At 42.9% G+C, this 20,004-nt stretch overlaps 1 protein-coding gene and 1 long non-coding RNA gene across 3 annotated transcripts in view; one reads left to right on the top strand and one right to left on the bottom strand.

Moving 5' to 3' along the window:
- The window catches only part of ADCY10 (adenylate cyclase 10), a 199,667-nt gene extending 189,857 nt beyond the window's left edge, over nt 1-9,810 (top strand). The window contains 2 exon segments of the mRNA XM_087930379.1: nt 7,880-8,068; nt 9,426-9,810. Of these exon segments, the coding sequence (XP_087786505.1) occupies nt 7,880-8,068; nt 9,426-9,611 (375 nt within the window). The 3' untranslated portion in view covers nt 9,612-9,810.
- Nucleotides 9,811-13,108: 3,298 nt separating this feature from the next.
- LOC148126245 (uncharacterized) lies at nt 13,109-19,541 on the bottom strand. Of its 2 annotated transcripts, none has more exons than XR_015743360.1 (2): nt 17,496-19,541; nt 13,109-14,940 (listed from the first exon to the last, which is right to left on the bottom strand). It is a non-coding gene; the product is annotated as an uncharacterized LOC148126245 (long non-coding RNA). The 2 variants fall into 2 exon arrangements; XR_015743361.1 differs by having other exon boundaries at nt 17,503-19,541.
- Nucleotides 19,542-20,004: the final 463 nt, after the last annotated feature.

Raw genomic sequence — 20,004 nt, 5'->3', positions numbered from 1 at the left:
TTCCTCCTATCCATTATTTCCTTGCCTTCTTTTTCCATTAGTGGAATGATTGTTTCCTTGACTTTTTTTCTTATTTTTCAATTCTGTTTTAGTTGTATCTGTCTTTCCTTTTCTTTATATTTGTCCTTTTTGTCTCTCAATTTACCAGAGAATTCTTTATGCAACTATAATTTTTATAATTTAGTTTTCTACATATGAAGTATAACTTCATAATTTACAGCCATCATTAACTATATCATTATTGTGATCCTTTGAGTAAATTATGATCAGTCAAACAACAGTTTAAGGTGTTGTGCAAGTTAAATGAGACTTCCAGTGTATGGTCTCATGCATGTTCTGTATTCCAGCATTCAACAGCCTCAGTTACCATGGCCAATGATGAAGAATGCTAGCTAATGTAGTCCACAAATCTTTGGAGAGACATAAATGGTGCATTTTCATTCCAAGGTCACATAACAACTCAGGGTTTCTTTTAACCCTGGCACAAAGATGCTCCGCAAATAATTTTTAAATAATATCCTCATTACATTATCTACATCTGGTCCCCAGCCCAAATGAAGGTAGCTTATATCTGGATATTCCACCTTTCAAAATAGTGCTTTGTCCCTTTTCCGAAAGAATTTTTTCTCTGTGGGCATGATTTAGGACAGGGGCCACTAACCTTTTCGACCTCAGGGACCACTAAATTCATAATTTTAAATCCCATGGACCAGAGGCCCTGGGAAAATTCCAGAAAAGACTGCAGGAAAATTCCCCACCCCATTGTTCTACCGATCGATCAATCTTTACCATCTCCAGCTCCGTTCTCAGGGGGAGAGAGAGAGAGACTTTTGGCTTCATGCAAGGAAAGCAGCAGAAGCAGCAGAAGTCTTTCTCTCTCTTCCCCAAACTCCACCAAAAATGAGTCTCAACTTGTCACACCAGCACAGCCTCTTGGAGCAGGATACCTTGTAGGGTCCCAAAGACTCATTTCTGGTGAAGTTTGGGGGAGTGAAAGAAAGACTTCTGCTGCTTTCCTTTCCAAAAGCAGAAGAAAGAAGTAGCCTGGTGGCCAGGTGGGGCGCTTGGGGTGAGAGGGGCAAGCTCCCCCCTCTGCCCTTTCCCCCGTCCCCTCACTACCTCATGTTGTTCACAATGCAAGTGACACAAGCCTTATGTTCCTGTGGACCATGTGAGTGGTGCAGCCTTGTGTTCCCGCGCAGCCTGGATTAATTGCTTTGGGGGTGACATTTCTCTGCAGACCACCAAAATTTTCTCGCAGACCACCAGTGGTCCCCAGTCCACTGATTGGCAACCACTGATTTAGGACATTTCCTTGTGTAAGGTCCCAAAATGTACTTGAGTCACCAGAATGCCAAAGAGAGAGAAAGAGAGATCCAAGAAGAGGCTTGGAAAAACAACATATTTCATTTGTATAAAGAAGAGCTGGATAGACTATTCCACAACATACAGATAAAAAGCATGCAGCAAAAAGCCACACCTTGAGGAAGATATGGTGTCCTTTTATACCTTCAGAGACATCAGTTTAGTACCCAGTTCTGCCCCCCTAGTCCATGCCTTCCTTGTAGCCCTGCATGAGCCATGTAGCAAGAAACAGGGGTACTGGGTGCTTAGCAACACAGGTATTTGCCTGGTGTAACCCTGCCAAGCTATGACACATTCCTGCTCCAGGCAATGAGTTATACAAAAAAAAAAAAAAGATAGCAGGAGTTAGATAACTGTTAGAAGCAAGTGGCAGAGGCAATTCTAATTCTTACAGGAACAAAGCAATTCTTACAGAAGCAAACTAGCAAGTTATTATTATGTCCCACTAATTCTACCTATTCTGCTATTATTATGTCCCTTCATTTCTCCCTTTTCTATTAGGACAGGATGTGTCCAATCAATGGTGGAGTAGGGGAATATATTTAATGGGGATGGTCTGGAGAACCATGATACTTGAGGGTGTACTGGGAGGGGTAGCAGACACTATGCACTGGATTAAAAGAATGAAACCAGGGGTGGGATTCTACCGGTTTGGGCCAGTTTGGGTGAACCAGATGTTAATTGTACATCCGGTTCTGTGAACCGGTAGTTCAGAAGACCGGTTGGCCCTGCCCACCCCTCCCCACCCCTCCCAGAAGTCACCATGCACCTGGTTCTGGCTCCCACGTAAGTGTAGGGAGGCTTGCAAAGCCGGAAATGGGGCAGGGGGGCACAGGGGGTGCAGAAGGGGCACCCCCATGTCGTTTTGGGTCTTCTAAAGCTCCAGGGAGAGACAAAATAATCACCTAATTGAGCAGCCCATTCTCTGCCCTAATCACCAGCTGGGTGGGCGTGGCTAGGAGTGTGTGACAGGCAGCACTCCTCCTGCACTCCCCCAAAGCAAAAAGGGGCCCTTTTTAGCATAGCAAGCCTCCCTGGAGCCTCAGGAGACCCAAAATGGTGTGGGGGGGAGGGCATGCTGGCAGGGGGGATGGGGGTCCCCCTGTGCCCTCCCCCAGAATGCCGTTTTGGGTCTCCTGAGGCTTCAGGGAGGCTTGTTGTTCTAAAAACAGCCCCTTTTTGCTTTGGGGAGTGCAGGAGGAGTACTGCCTGTTACACATTCCTGGTCACATCCACCCAGCTGGTGATTAGGGCAGAGAACGAGCTGTTCAATTAGGTGATTGGTTTGCCTCTCTCACTCAAGGGCTGCCTGCTCTCCCTCCCATCAGCTGGCACGTAAGAGCTTCATTCAGTTTGTTTCTGCCCTCAAACAGTAAGGCTGATACATGCAAATTGCAAAGGTTCTCCGGCAGCTGGGCTTGCATTTGGCTTGCAACAACTGAGTTCCAGGTCTTTCCTCCTCCTCCTCCTTCTGCTATGCTTGCTTCTGCCTCATCCTCATCCTGCTTCCTGTTTCTCCTGCTACCTCTTCTTCCTTCCTCCTCTCCTTCTCCCAGCATTGCAACTGGGCTTGCATTCCCTTCCTGTTCATGTTTGCAAGACAAACGCAGCAGCCCAACTTGCAACCAAGTGCTTTCCCAAAGCCTTGTTGGAGGGAAACAAGATGTGTGTGTGTGTGGGAATGACACCTTAAATGCTGGGTCTCCAAGGGAACCCCTCTCTCATTTGCACCAAGACTGCTGACGAGTCTCTCTGTGCCTCTCCCCTTACCCCTCCTTCTCTCTTTTGAATGGTTTTGTCAGTACTTCCTCAACTTGCTGGATCTTCGGTTTGTTTTGCTGGAAGGATGAGTAAGAATTGTCTCTTCTCCCCTTCCCCCTTTCTTCTTCCTTTCTTGGAAAAAAGTCACAGGTCTAATCTGGAAGAGAATCACTGTGCTGAACCATTGAAAAGTGCAGGTGGTGGTCATTTACCCTCTTTCTGCTTTCCCAGGTCTTTGATTGGGGTTTCCTCTGGAGCAAAAGCAGACAGCTTCTTCTAGTGAAGATTTCTCTGTGTCTTCTAATTTTCTTCCAGAGCAGAACAAAAAAGCCTCTTCCTGTGGAGGCTTTTCCAGTTCTTTATTCTGATTTTCTCCAGGAGCAAAATAAAGCCCTTTCTAGTGAGGTCTTCTGTTGTGTCCCTGCCTAACCACAGTCCCCAGTCTGGGCTGCCATGTCCCTAGCTAAGGGGGAAGGGGTGTTGTGTTTCTGACAACCACAGTCCCCAGTCTGGTCTGCCATGTCCCTAGCTAAGGGGGAAGGGGTGTTGTGTCCCTGACAGTTTCCGTTATGTCTTTGGAACTGGTTGGGAGTCCCCAACCAGGTCCACTGTTTGAGCGGGAACACCAGCCGCTCCCATTGGTTGGCTCCGTTTGACAGTCGGCTATAAAAGCCGGCTGTCGAGCAGAGCCAGCCAGCTCAGCTCGCTTGCTCGCTCAGAGCTCTCGCCCTCTGGGCTGCCCGCCCAGCCAGGGCAGCTCTCGCCCTCCGGGCTGCCCGCCCAGCCAGGGCAGCTCTCGCCCTCCGGGCTGCCCGCCCAGCCAGGGCAGCTCTCGCCCTCCGGGCTGCCCGCCCAGCCAGGGCAGCTCTCGCCTCCGGGCTGCCCGCCCAGCCAGGGCAGCTCTCCCGGGCTGCCCGCCCAGCCAGGGCAGCTCTCGCCACCTCCGGGCTGCCTGCCCAGCCAGGGCAGCTCTCGCCCTCCGGGCTGCCTGCCCAGCCAGGGCAGCTCTCGCCCTCCGGGCTGCCTGCCCAGCCAGGGCAGCTCTCGCCCTCTGGGCTGCCTGCCCAGCCAGGGCAGCTCTCGCCCTCCGGGCTGCCTGCCCAGCCAGGGCAGCCGCGGCAACCTGTTATGCTTCAATAAAGTGATGTTAGCCTTCAGCTCCGTGTCTGCCTCGTGTGTCCTTCCGACAACACAACATCTTCCCTACGTGTTTATTCTGATTTTCCCCTGGACTGGAGTAATATCATCTGGTGGCAAGCTTTAAGTAACAATCCCACACTTATTTTACTCCATGTGCGGTCCACCCACTATTTAATTTACCACTTCTGTTTGTGCTTCTTTCCCAAACTGTATACTTTTCTCTCTCCCTCCACCCTTCCTTCTCTCTCTCTCTCTCTCTCCATCACACACACACACACAGGTCCATGGTAAAATTATCTTCTATGAAACCAGTCCCTGGTGCCAGATTGGGGACCTCTGAATTAGACCATGCAGGAGAGCCCTTTTAAGGATTATGTATTAATAGAAAAACAACTAACTTAGCTCTGATCCTAAACTAGAGGTGCCCAAACTTGGCAACTTTAAGACTTGTGTACTTCAACTCCCAGAATTCTCCAAGCAGCAGAGCTGGCTGAGGAATTCTGGGCGTTGAAGTCCACAAGTCTTAAAGTTACCAAGTTTGGAGAACTCTGTCCTAAATGCTAAAACTGTTGCATATAAAAAGCAGAGGAACTCTGATCAACTATAACAGCCACATTTTGGATCTGAGTGGACGTCCTGGGAAAGGTGTCAGAATAACACTTAGAAGGAATCTTGGGGGGAATCCTATACCATTTCAGAGAAATGGTTGTCCAGTCTTTTCTTTAAAAACCCCAGTGTTGGAGCACCCAGAACTTCTGGAGACAAGTAGGTCCACTGGTTAATTGTTCTCACTGTCAGGAAGTTTCTTCTTAGTTTTAGATTGCTTCTCTCTTTGTTCAGTTTCCATCCATTGCTTCTTGTTTTGCCTTCTGCTTTTTTGGAAAATACATTGCCCCCCTTCTTTCTGGCAGCCCCTTTAAAAGCCTGTTGCCCTCTTGGGCAAAGCATGTGAGCCATTTCCTCCTTTCAGTGGTCCATCTATAGTATGTAGATAATAAAGTCAAAAAAGGTGAACATTTTTACAGAACTATAGATAAGTTGAGGCTAGGTGTGACAAGGAATGGCTGGGAGGGGAGTGGCCAGGTGAGGCACCCCCTGATGTGAGTGACATTGAGTTGGCCACGCTCAGCCAATCATGTGACCACCAAGCCATGCCCAGCCCATCATGTGACCACCAAGCCATGCCCTATGCATAAGAAAATTATTCCCAAATTATGATGAATGAACCGTTGCATTAAATCAACCCATTCTATATCTTCAGGGTTTATGATATCACTATCTTTTAGATTTACTGTATTCAATTCAAGTTGATCTGATTCAATGCCCCAATATATAGTTTATATGGAAGTAAACCTTTGCACATTTCCACTATCACAGTGTCCCACTATTCCCCACAGTTGTGTATCAATTCACAATCACAACAATAACAACAACATTCAGTGATACAAATACAATCACAGAAGCAACACAATCTGTAGAGTGCGATGTTGCACAGCTTCTTTTGGGATCTTCAGATGGAATAAGAGAGGCCAACACTCAGGCCAGAAAGACCAAAAAGTTGCTATTCCTGCAACAAAAAAAAGCACAAACAAACCCATTCATACCACAATGACCACGTCCATTTTTGAGCATCTTTATTCTCAGTGGGTCTTCTCCAGGAATCACTTTCTACCCTTTAAGTTCTTCCACTGGTCCTTTTACACATGTGTAGTGTTCCACCCTTTGTCTTTAGCTTGGACTGCTGTTTCAGTGGTCCATATTTAGGTATAATCTATTCCAATATAATTTTGGTGACTACTGCTGCATTGGCTCTCATGGCTGAATAAGCCTCAACCCATCCAGTCAAGCGACCCATTAGCACCAATAAATATGTAAGTGTCCCCACTTGAGGTAGTTTAATAAAATCAACTCATATTGAAATGATCTCACACTAAAATTACCCTCCCTTTTCTTGTGTGTAAAACTTGTTTACTAACTCTTTTACATACTATGCATTTTTCACATATTTGTCACAATCCATAGCATCCATAACCTTCTACAAACAAGTCACATCATACCTTAGCCTCCCCAATGACTACCTTGATGTAGTACTTCCAAAATCAACATTTGCCGTCCATCAGGTATTATCTATTTACCTCCTCCACTTTCTACTGCTCACACTTTCTCTAACTTCTTCTCAGCTAACATTAAACATTCAGTTCCTTCTGCCATTGCTATCCTGGCTTCCAAGTCAGCTCAATTATTGCCTCAAGCATCAAAGGAATTCAAAACTTGATTTAAGGCATATACTTCACAAGTCTGTGTGACACTGAGCAATGCGGCTAGAGACTTATGGGGGTGCATGTCAGAGTCCTGACACTGTACAGACCAACTTAACTTTCTAGTTTTTACCAAAAACTCCTTCTCTTACCTTCTACCACTTTCTCTTCCCATCTATAAATAAATTAACCCCTTCTCAGCACCAATATCTGATCATCCTGGCTCAATTCAAGCAAATATCAGTGGTTAATACTAAATCATTTTGTTCCATAAGCATACTCTCATATTTCAAAATCATTGAATATGTCAATGTCTAACATTTTAGACCAAAATGCCACTGACTCTCTCTTTCCTCCCCACTTCCGAGTTAAAACCCTCAAAGCCATTCCTTTATGTGTGTAACACTAGGCTCTTTGCATATCAGTCTTTATTCAAAACAGCATAATTATCTATTCACAGCCTACATTATCCAGTCAATCCTAGAAATTTTCTCAACTCCTTCTTTGTTTCATGCAAGGGTTGAGTTACTATTCCTTCAATTCTTTCAAATGTTATTTTTCTACTTCTTTCACAAATTAAATGTCCTAAGTATTTTAACTCTCTTTTTACATATTGTCATAGGATGGAGCACCTTGACTCCTAAGTATTCAAAATCAGTATGTCAGATTCAGATTTCATTCAAATGGAAGCAAACTCTCATTAAGTAGGTTAAAAACATGTATAAATCTAAGCAAAAGATTTCAGAGTATTTTTTTCATGTAAATTTAATTAAGCATTTTAAATCTCAAAAACTTCCAGGAAAAAAAAATCAAAATGTGTTCAGAAAAGAAAAATATATCTGCATACCTTTCTATATGCAGACGAAAAACAGTGCAGATTACAAAACCATATCACCTGTGAAAGAACATGGCAGTCTGTTTAAGAGATGTAAGGAAAGTAGAATTATGTATCTGCCAGCCAGCCAGCTACTCTCTGCAGTGCTTCAAGCATTTAGATTCACCAGTTTCTTTATGTAGAGAATGGCGTAAATGAGTGAGTAAAGCAGCTTCTGACGCTATCTCGTGCTTTGTTTTTTTCCTCCTCTTCTCAAAATATAGACATTTCAAAAATAGTTGCAGTGGTGGTTTCCTCAGAAAAACCAGTATTATTTATTTGTTTATTTGTTTATTTATTTATTTATTTATTTATTTTCAGTAAGCCTATTGTAATCTTAGGAACTGACATTGTACAAACATTGAAAATAAAATTGCAATATTTTCTGTTTATTTTGTTTTGACTTTTTCTTCAGAAATTATCTTTATGTCTCTGGTTACACATCCAACACTCTGACATGATTATTCATTGTTTTTAATAGAATTTGGATCAGATAATGAACCAGTGTTCTATAAGCCCAGTGTACTATTCCAGGGTTTACCACCTGAAGGCCTATGTCCAGCTGATGCTTGGGAATGATGAACTCAGCCAAAACTTTATTGAGAAGGGATTCTACAGTAGTGATATCTATGGAAATCGTTTGGAGAGATCCTGGCTAGAGATTAGCAAGGTATTGCTTTAAAACTTATTACGTCAGAGATAGAACATTTTTACAGTATATAAGCCTATCATTTACAATCTTTCAGAATATTAAATTTAAAGAACTAGTCCTATATCTATATGTATGTATGTATGTATGTATGTATGTATGTATGTATGTATGTATATGTGTGTGTGTGTGTATGTGTGTATGTGAATAGATATAGATATATTCATTTTTAAAAGAGGAAATTAGTCTTGTTTAAAAGTTTGATTGACAATTAGACTATATTTCAACTTGGAAGAAAACTTGGAGGTTTTCTAGTCCAATTCCCTACTCAAGCAGGGGACCCCATAGCCAGGGTGTCAAACTCAGTTTCATTGAGGGCCACATCAGGGTTGTGTTTGACCTTGGAGGGGGTGGCCAGGGGCCATGGCCAGCTCAACGTCACTCATGTCAGCACCTGTGGTGGCCTGAGTGCTCTGCCAGTGAAAACGGGCTCCCAAACTCCATTTTTGGCTGTGATGGCCTCCTGCAACCCTCTGCCACAGCCTCCCGAGCTCCATTTTCACTGACAGAGGGTTACAGGAGGCTGTCTCAGCCAGAAACGGAGATCAGAAGCCAATTTTTGCTAGCAGAGGCACCATGGGCCTGTCCTTTATTCTTTCCAGGGTGGGCCCGTGGACCAGATCTAAGCAACCTGTGGGCTGGATCCTCCCTGTGGGCCTTGAGTTTGACACCCCAGGCCTATATCATTCCAGGCAAATGGCTGTCCAATCTCTTCTTAAAAATCTCCAGTGTTGGAGCAACCACAGCTTTTGAAGGCAAGCTGTTCCACTGATTAATTGTTTTCATTGCCAGGAATTTTTCCTTAGTTCTAAGTGGATCTCTCTTTCTCTTTGATAAGTTTCTATCTGTTACTTCTTCTCTTGCCCTGAGGTATTTTGTTGCCCCACAGAATAGGTTAAAAATCCATTGACTGGCTGTCAATTATTGTGAACAATAATTGAGAAGGTGAAGTTTCATATTTTTGTAAGGCACCTCTTTATGCTCCTGTGAATTCTAGAGCCATCTACTGGCAGCTGGCTGAATTTTGACCCCATTTTTCTTTTGAAAAAATAATGTCACTTGTGTCCTATGCAAGGCAGGGCAGGGATCTCATGATAATGGAGCTGAGGGACGGAAACCCTTAGTATAGAGAAAAGGAAGACTATATCCTAGAATAAGGTGCAGTACATAGCATATTGGAAGGTAAATTAATAAGTGATTCCTCTCTGGAAATGAAACACTACCATACCACAAAACCTTCCATTCTGAATTAAATAAGTATAATTATTTGCTCCCTCGTCACTTTCTGATCAATTGTGCAACTTTTCATATTTCCTAGGAGTGGTGGTTCACTGGAAAAAAACTCATGGAAGATTTTTGGTTAAAGGCAGTTCCAGATTTCCCTGTATGGAATGTAAACATGACAGCCCGAGAAATGGGAGCTTTCCATAAAAACATGTACCTGCTGAAAGTGCCAGAACTGGATATAAACAATCAATTCCCAGAAAGTAGCATAGAAGAATAATAGTGAACTGATTGCAGGAAATGTTGTCTGAAACAAATTTTGATTTATTTGTTCTCTTGTACAAACTCCACCTTCTCCTGTGTTAAATCCAGAATGTAGCATTTGGTCTGAATGTTCTACGTTTTAAATTTCTTATAGAAAAATCCTTTTATATTCAGCACTTTATTCTTATAAACATCCTCTTAGTAGATAGTAATTAGAAAAGAAATGACAGGGTAGGGTGCACTATTGAGTGCTACTTTTTACAATGATTTTATTACATTATATTTTCTTGCATCTCTATTTTTATCCTATTTTGCATGGTGCTTTTGCAATAATTGAACTATTTCAGAAAACAGTTGTGGTTGCCAGCAGGTTTGGAAAATTCATAGCCATTCTACAAAGGAATTCTGCTTTCAGAATAAGTCTAGGAAAACTAGAAAGAAGGTTGCTTTGGATTTTCCTTCCCAAGCTACATAAATACAATATAGTTGCCAATATTGAAATATAAGGACAACTATGTAATTTGCATATGGGGAAGTTTTATGAAAAAATATCTTATTAAATCTCTACATCCAAATCTTCAGAAGTAAATAAAGTGCATTTAGGAACAGAAATGAATAGGACACACAAGGGAAAATATAACATATAAACATTTATAAATAAAATAAATGCAGGAGGCAGGAGGTCCTTGTGCCACTGGGCCTAGCTAAATTGTGTATATATCTGAAAAAGATACAGATAGTCCTCAAATTACAACCACAACTGAGCCCAAAATTTCTGTTGTTCAAGAAGACATTTGTTAAGTGAATTTTGCTCCATTTTATGACCTTTGTTGCCTCAGTTGTTAAGTGAATTACTGCAGTTGATAAGTTAATAACCCAGTTGTTAAGTGAATCTAGCTTTCCCATTGAATGTGCTTGTCAGAAGTTCGCAAAAGGTGATCACACGATTTTAGGACACAGCAATGGTCATAAATATGAATCAATTGCCAAACATCTGAATTTTGATCAGATGTTCATGGGGATGCTGGAAAGGTCATAAGTACAAAAAATGGTCATGTCACTTTTTTTAGTACCATCAAAACTGTCATGCCCCTGTCGGAGTCTGAATCCAAGGAGGAAGATGAACAGCTGACAGGGAGTAGGAGTGTGGCTCCGTTGGCTGTGAAGGAAACTGGGGAAGGCCAAAGTCTGGCTGAGCAGAGCAGGGGAGAGAGATAGAAAAAGGGAGAGGGAGTTCAGAGGAAGACCCAGGTCCACCCTCTCATCATCCTAGGGCATGCAGGGAGGAACGGAGAAGAGAGCAACATGGGTTGCATGGCTTATGGGGGAGGAAAGGGCCCTGATTCCCTTCATTAGCCACAGTTGGGAAGAGAGGTTAAAATAAATGCATGCTGAGTGTGGCAGCTGCTAGGAGCAAAAGTGAGTTTATCTTGAGTTGACTTTGATTATCTGTGTTCCTGGTATCTTCCAATTGTGTTGAGTTATTGCCATGCCTTCATGTCTGGAATTCTTGCTCCTGCCCTGCTGGACTAATTACCTCAGTTTGCCTTGATTGGACTTTTAGTTACAGTTTTTGTTGACCACATTTTGGGCTTGATTCTCTGCAGCCAAACGCTATTCCTGGGAGAGTTTTTCTCCAGCCAGAAGGTAACCAGGACATTGGGGAGAAAGTTGGAGATTAAAAAAGGGACTCCTACTGATTATCTGACTGTGTTGCCTTTATGCCACGCCCCAGGTCATCACAATAACTTTGAATGGTCATTAAACAAACTTTGTAAGTCAAGGCCTAATTGTACCTCATGTTCAGGTTGACTTCAGAGAGCTATGGTTATCTTCCTGCTTGGAGATTTATATGCCCTCCTGGTTCTTTTTTATTTTATTTTTGAAGATATGTTCTTACTTTTATAGAATTTGAGGGATTGTACTAATCAAGAACAATACTCTATCCCTGAGATCTTGACACACATTCCTAACTTTTCTATGTGGACTAACTAAGGAACAATCTAGTTTTTATAGTATAATTGTATACTATAAAGTTTGTGTAAATGGATAATATAGAAGAAACTTTTAAGGGAAAAGAGTTGAATTTTATTTTTTTAGCTTCACATGGTATAAATTGGTGGCCCTTTTTGTTGATATCACTAAGCAGTTGGCATAAGCCCTGTTTTGAACCATGTCTATGGAATCTGCAGTTTTTGAAAATGAATTTTGGTAGAATTCCATTCAGAAAGAAATGGAGAGTTTACATAATTAATCTCTTAAGTTCTGATTTTATAAAACAGGATCAAAATGGGGCTTGTTGGAAAAGCAACTGTGTAAAACAAGTAGTTTGCTTTGTGGGTGGTTCCTAAAAACAGTTATTTTTAGGTTATATAATTAACATTTTATATGTTCAAACCTTGTGTTGAAAGGACAGAAATGGTTTAATTTCTCTCTAATTTAAACTCTGTTATTTGAAAATTAACTCATTTGAAACTTATTAACTGGCACAATGGTGGTGGTGGGAGAAGGTTCACAAGAGTATTGGTGAAGTATCTGGTCTTCTAATGTGTGGCAGGTTCTCACTTGCCATGGCGCCTAATCAGTGGAGGCCTTCCAGCAGCAGGAGGAAGGGAGAAGGCGAGGCTTCTTGGGAATGGGTTGGGGGAATCCCTTTGCTGCTAGACATAGCTGGTTGATGCCTCCCAGCCCAAGGTCTGTGTATCTGGGAATTGCAGCACTCCTATAGTTATAAGGATAGTTGCTAAGCACCCAAATTTTGATCATGTGACTACAGGGATGTTGCAGCGGTTGGATTTGGCAGTTCAAAACTCACCAGGTTCAAGTTTGACTCAGCTTTCTATCCTTTTGAGGTTGGTAAAATGAGGAGCCAGATATGCTAACTCTGTAAACTGCTTAGAGAGAGCTATAAAGCACTGTAAAGTGGTATACAAGTCTAAGTGCTATTGCTATCCATCCCTTCATTCAGCCTAGTAGTAATTTTGAACGTTGAATGAATGTTTGTAAGTGGAGAACTATGTCTATTGTTATATATTAGAACTCCAATAAGAAAAAAAAACCAGGAGGGACTTTACTATCTGTAAGCCTCTAGCATTTGTTTTTATGGATATATTTCAAAATACTCATAAGAAGGAAATCTTGCCTCATTTCAAGCTAGGAATAAAATAAACAGGCAAGTGCTTGAACCAGAGGTAAGGTTTATTTCTGAGAGCACAACATCCAGTCAGCTGTCAGAGGTGAAGGCTTTTAGGTCAGCCATCAAGTTTCTGTTCCTGGCCAGCCTCAAGAAAGATTGTGTCAGCTGGATCTTCAGCTTGGGGTTTGACCTTGCTGTATGCTTCCTATTGGCTACCATAGTAATGGGGGGGGCATGGCATTTGGGTTGGGGAAGTGAGCCGGTGTGATGAACTGAAAGGGAGGTTTGCTCTCAAGAATTATTGCACTGCTGAGTGGAGTTGTTTACACCTTGTCGAGTGTGGTGGTCTCTCATGGAAAAGATGAGACACAAGCGAGTGTTCTCGGGATGAGAGCCCAGAGCAAAATCCAGCGCTCCCTTTTATTGAGATTTTTGTACATGGTAAACATAGCAAGCATAATCACATGATGGGTTACAATAGTTCAGATATAGTATAGACTTGTGTATTGCTGTCTGAGACTTGTGTATTGCTGTCTGAGCTGTTTCCTAGTTCCTTGTGTTTATTCTTATCGTTCTCATTGTGAAATTTCCTTACACTATCTCAGTGACCTTTAAACAAGCATGTATGTACAAAGTATTAGATTGATCATTACCCAAACCCAAGCCAAAGTTTTATTCCCACATCTCCCCGTTTTAGTTTTTTGATGATCGCGGATGCCTTGGTAGCTTTTCGCCATCTGCAACAGCAGTTCTCTTTCCGGAGGCTTCACCCGACACATTCCTAAAAGTCCAGGGAGACATTGGATATAACAGCATGCACAGAGAGAAAGTATAATAAGCAATATCACTCCAACAACTAGGTGATGAATCCATGAACCATTTGGCAACCAGGACCAAAGTGCAGACCACACGTCCAGTCCCTCACCCTCCGATTGTAATGGATTCTCCTTCAAGGTTTGTTCCATATGCTGTATAGTAGCTGTAATGTTTGGGGAATAATCAGAGATATACGTGCAACAATGCGTATGAACCACAGCGCAAACTCCCCCTTGCGCAGCCAGAATAGTATCCACCGCATATCTGGTTTGCAGGATGAAGTCACAAATTTTGCCTTGCTCTTCTTCAAGCAGCCTTAGCATTTTAATGGTGTCATTAAACATAGTAACTGTCCAATTGTTTAAACGATGCAAATCTCTATAGTTCATCATGACTCCTAAAGGGGGAATCATTCCCCTTGATATCTGTGTCCAGTAGTCATGGGTCAAAACAGAGTTTACTTCCGTTGCAGAACGCGCATTGTGGATATGAGCAGTCCCCAAAGATTTTGAAATGACATGAGATGGGATTACCTTCCCAAAGCTGCAGACCCCTTTCCATCGTGCTGGCATGCGATCATAGGCCATCCGACCACACAGCAACCATAAATTTGCTCCCAGATGACCAACCTTACCTGGCTCAACATAGATTAGTTTTGCAAAGGACTCCATTAACATAGCCAAATAAGTGGACGATGGTGCGTTAGTCCCATTCGCACATTTAGACAACTGGTTTTCTATCGTGGTGGGACAACATGTGGCAGGAATATATGGGCACCATTTTCATTGATCAAAGATGTGATATCAAAATAAGAAATGTTGTGTACAAAGTAAGTAAGATTTTTTGTTTTCATGTCACCCAAATAAACCCGACTTCCATTGCCAATAACAATTGTTTTGTTGCAAAACGGATATGTTCCCAAATAAGTCATATTCTCTACCGTCTCATTGTGGCAGATACCCGCCACCTCTTGGATCCGGCTTCCAAGGTGTAAGGTAGTTATGTTACTTGGAGTCCAACTGCTAGACCACATCCCCAAACAACCATAGCATTGTCCCTTATACCAGTCGCCTTTGGCCAGAGTTACTGCAACCATTGGAAGCCCTGATGTTTTGTGAGTTGGCATGTGCATACATACCCAACAATCAGTTCTGTTATAAAGGTTTGCTAGTTTCCCCATGTCCTGGATCAATGTGTTTCTTTTCCATTCCCCCAAATCCACCCCCTTGCCCCTTTGGCTGATGATAAGGACGCACACAGCGAGCAGGAACCCAAACAACTGTCCCCTCATCTTCAACGGCAGCGTATCCTCAGCCCCAAGTTATCAGCGGGACAGGTCCTCTCCACGTTGGATCTGGCAGTCTCCTATACCGAACTTTCAGTCTTGGCGCTCCTGCAGAAGGGGAGGAAGCAAAATGCCTACTGGCTGCCATAGCAGCAGGAGATCCTGTTATGTTTAGAAAATTTAAAGTATTATAAGGTAATATTAAGAATGTTTTGTATGTAAGGCAAACCATATCCATCCACTTCCCCCGTTTTCATTTTGATATGAAGGAGTGCTTGTTTGAGTGTCTGATTAGCTCGTTCCACAATGGCTGACCAGTGGAATTATAGGGAATGCCAAATTCATGTATAATTGACCATCGATGACAAAATTCCGCAAAGGCGGTGCTGATGTAAGCAGGGCCATTATCGGTTTTTATCTCCATTGGTGGCCCAACATGTGTGAAGGTACGGAGACAATGGTTGACTACATGTTTTGTAGCCTCTCCTTGTTGAGGTGTTACCATAATAAATCCTGAATAGGTATCAACGGTGACATGCAGATGGTGCCATGGTTTGAAAGGAGGGTGTTGTGTGACATCCATCTGTCATAGCTGACAAGCAGATGTCCCCCGAGGATTTACTCCTTGAGGAAGAGCACTGGATTGGGCACTGCAACTAGGACATTGCTGGATAATAGCTGCTGCTTCTGCAGCAGTGAGACCAAATTGTTTACAAAGAGCTTTGGCATTTTGATGAAAATAGCTATGTGAGTCCCACGGAGTAACAGGGGAAAGTGAGAGACATGACATGGCCGAGGCGGTCACGTCGGCCACGTCATTCCCTTCCTGCAGCTCCCCGGGAAGTGGCTGGTGGCTGCAAATATGTGCGATATGCAAAGAATGTATGCGAGAATGAAGACAGCTTTGCAGGGCTAAAAACACACTCATAAGATTAGCATCAACAGATGGGGAAAGATAAGCAAATTCAATGTTAAGTATCAATTGATAAACGTAAAGAGAATCCACAATTAGATTTAGCAGTTCTTGCGCAAATTCCTGTAAGGCCAAAATAGCAGCAGCTAATTCAGCCCTTTGTGCTGATTGCTGAGGAGGGGTAATCTTTGTTTTCCATACCCCTTCCTGTCTCCATGCACAAGCGCCGTAGGTCTTACCATCGTCCGCATAAACGGTCACACCCTCAACAGGCTGCTTAGCAATAACTGAATTAAAATTTACAGATACGTTTTGAAGCAACTGGAAACGGCGGTCACTGGGGGTATGGTAAGAAATCTTCCCTGGCCAATTTTCAAGAGCAATCTGCAATTCAATGGATTGACTATACCAAGTTTTCCACAAAGTGAGGGAGATAGGTAAAAATAACTGAACTAGATCTATGCCATATAAACGCATACTGCGATTCTGGCCTTTGATGATTAACTCACTATAAAGCATAGCCATAGTAGAAACTGTTTTTCTGGGAGTATTCTGCAAATGTAACCATTCAATGATATAAACCTGCGCCTCATGTAATTGGAATAAAGCTGCCGTAGGCAAGGCTGGAGTTTGTAAAATTGCCAAAGCAAATGGGGTATCGGGAATGCATCAATCAATCCAATGCTGCGTTAAAGCTGCATTTACGTATGCCAGTACCTCCCTTTGTTCTGATAATGTTATAGCAGAATCTGGCCTCGTGGAGCCCTTTAGGGCCAAGAACAAGGGCTGGAGCACCGCTGTAGTTAACCCCAGGTAGGGTCTAACCCAGTTAATTGTTCCTAGTATTTGTTGTAATTTTACTAGAGAAATTTTTTCCTCAATTTTGATTTCCGGAATGACCAGATGAGCATAGGTTGCAAGGACCTTATGCCCTAAGTAGGCATATGGCGTTTGACTTTGAATTTTTTCTGGGGCAATATGAAGTCCAAATCGCAATAATACCTCTTTAAGGCAAGGTAACGCTGCCTTAACCGTTTCCGGTGGGCCGGGAGCTGCAATTAAAATATCATCCATGTAATGGTAAACCTTCCACCCAGGATGGGAGGTTCTGAACGGAGCCAGAGCCGTTCGAACATATGACTGGCACATCATTGGACTGTTTAGCATTCCTTGTGGCAAAACCTTCCATTGGTAATGAAAGGTAGGTGCACTGTTATTCAACTCAGGTACGTTAAAGGCAAATAATTGCTTGTCATCTGTATGCAAAGGGATAGAAAAGAAGCAATCCCGCAAATCTACTACAACTAGATCCCAATTGCGCTGGATCAGGTTAGGGTTAGGCAAGCCACATTGTAACGCTCCCATTGGTTGAAGGATGACCTTGACAGCTCTCAAATCATGTAAAAATCTCCATTTTCCATTTTTCTTTTTGATAACAAACACCGGAGTGTTATACGGACTAAAGGTTGGCTCAACATGGCCTAATTGTAGCTGCTCAGCTACCAATTGATGTAAAGCTACAAGCTTTTCCTGTGGAAGTGGCCATTGGTCAATCCAAACTGGCTGAGAGGTTAACAGTTGTAACTTTTCCATTATCCAATAACAATTTTTGTGCGGAACTGTGACAGCAAATCTCTACCCCACAAGTTTACATGCAGGGGCAACACAATAGGTTGAATCCTTGCGGTCTCGCCAGTTGCTCTATGCAATGCTGTTAACCAATGTACGCTACTTCTTGCAAATTGCATACCACCTACTCCACGAACAGCTGGAGAGTCCTCAAGCACCCATTCATTTGGCCATTCCTTTTGGCGTATCACAGAGACATCTGCTCCGGAATCTATAAGGCCAGAAAATGATTTTCCCTGAATTTCAATTGTCATTTTAGGTTGGTCTGTAGTCAACTCTTTTGTCAGAGCTAGCAATTCTGCAGCAACTGTAGAACTGGCCATTTCAGTGGACCCAAAACCGCCAGTTCGTGGGATCCCAATTAAAGGATTCATAGGAATGTATGGAAGCAATAATAACTGGGCAATAGATTCACCAGCCATTAATGATGCAGGAGTATCAGTGTACAATTGTATCTTAATAACCCCTTTATAATCTTGATCAATAACCCCTGGAATAACAAAGAACCTTTTTTTTTGATGCAGATGACCTGGGAAGTACTAATCCCACTGTTTTTTCTGGCAGTGGCCCATGCAAATGAGTGTCCTCAATGTACACTTGATTAGGAAAAGCCACATCAATCGAGTGCAACATTTTTAAACCCAAACCTGCACTCCTGGTAGTTGCAGGTGATGCCTTTGTAACAGCCTTGGGAGTGGGGCTAGCTGCACGCCCCAAATTTAGTTTCCCGAATTTTGGTTCTGATCAGAGCGACATTGATTTGCCCAATGAAACCCTTTTTTGCATTTCGGACAGACCGACTTCGGGCGGACGTCCTTATTTTTGTTTTTGTTAAACGCCATTCCCCCCCAGGGGCTCGGCACTGGGCTTTAAAATGGCCAGGCTTCCCACAATTAAAACAGTTCCCCATAGGTTTCATCCCTCTTTGTAATGCCATAGCCAAAGTCTCCATGTTGTAAGCCTGAGAACCCACCACTGCACATGCCTTTAACAGATCAGCCAGAGCAACCTCACCTCTAGCCACCAAAGGCTGTAAGATACGCTTGCAGTCAGCGTTTGCATTTTAGACTGCCAATCTCAGCAAAAGTTCCTTTGCCGCTTCCTCATTAGAAATCTGCCGGGTAATAGCCAATTGTAGCCTTTCCACAAATTCGTTATAAGACTCAGATGCTGTTTGCTTAATTTGAGAAAAAGACCATGCCGGGGTTCTCACATCCTGGATGCGGGACAACGCCCCAAGGACAGCCGCCATAACCAGGGGAAATGCGTGATCAGGCAAATTAGTAGCTTGATCAGCAGTGGATTCAAACAAGACTGCCCCATAGATTTGGTCTGGCGTATACAGCCCCCCCCGAATTCCATCCCTTAGTGATAGCTTCCCTTTGGTACTCTGAATCAAAAACCACATACTGAGTAGAGCTCAATATCATTCTCATTCAGTCTTTCCAGTCATTAGGAATCATGCGTGAGGTAGCCAAACTTGTCAGGAGACCCTTTGTAAAAGGACTTTGAATACTGTAATCTTTAACAGCTTTCTTGATTTCCCTAAGTACTGCCAACGGAATCGCAACCCATTCCGCCTGCATGTTGCCTTGAGCATCCACTTGCCTATTAACTGGAAACAAATTCATTTGGGGAATCTCATCAGGCTCTAATTTCCCCTCATTGAAAGCCTGATGCATCATTGCTTGAACTTTTCCCATTTGTGGCTGGGGTTTCTCCTCCACAGGCGTAGGCGCTGTTGAGGGTGAGAAAACATACTCCAGTTTTGGAGTCGGAGGGTACAACACAACTTCTTTATAAGGAGGGGGTTCTACTAAAGGTTTTAAAAGAGGTTGTTGCTGGGTCTCTAAAGCAGTCATAACAACCTTCCAATATGTCAAAATTTCAGCTGTTGACCGTGGTTCCTCATGAAGGATAGTTCCAATTCTCCTCCATGTGTCTAACTTTAAAGGGCCCCTCTCTGAGTACCAGGGGCATTGCCACCAGATCTCTTGCAGCAGCTTTTTCACATTACCTTTTGAAAGAACTATATGCTCCCCTCCGGATGATTTAAAGATAAAGAAATTTGTCCTGACTAACTTCAGCAGCTCACTAACATGACGTTCCTGTGGCTGAGAAAGTTTCCCCCCCATGTTTCCTGAAAAATCCTATTGTCCAGCAATAGTTAAGTAGTACTTTACCTATTCCAGGTGAGGAAACACGGAGGTCCGGACACGTACCACCTGCCGTGGATCACATCAGGGTCACCACTTGTGGTGGTCTCTCATGGAAAAGATGAGACACAAGCGAGTGTTCTCAGGATGAGAGCCTAGAGCAAAATCCAGCGCTCCCTTTTATTGAGATTTTTGTACATGGTAAACATAGCAAGCATAATCACATGATGGGTTACAATAGTTCAGATATAGTATAGACTTGTGTATTGCTGTCTGAGACTTGTGTATTGCTATCTGAGCTGTTTCCTAGTTCCTTGTGTTTATTCTTATCGTTCTCATTGTGAAATTTCCTTACACTATCTCAGTGACCTTTAAACAAGCATGTATGTACAAAGTATTAGATTGATCATTACCCAAACACAAGCCAAAGTTTTATTCCCACAGTCGAGGCCAGCCAACCTAGGACTCCAGAGG

This window comes from Pseudonaja textilis, chromosome 3, assembly GCF_049901715.1.
Source record: "Pseudonaja textilis isolate UNSWEBS1 chromosome 3, rPseTex1.2, whole genome shotgun sequence".
Lineage (NCBI taxonomy): Eukaryota > Metazoa > Chordata > Lepidosauria > Squamata > Elapidae > Pseudonaja > Pseudonaja textilis.
Note: the sequence above shows the minus strand (reverse complement) of the source record. Positions and strands in the feature narration are given on the sequence as shown.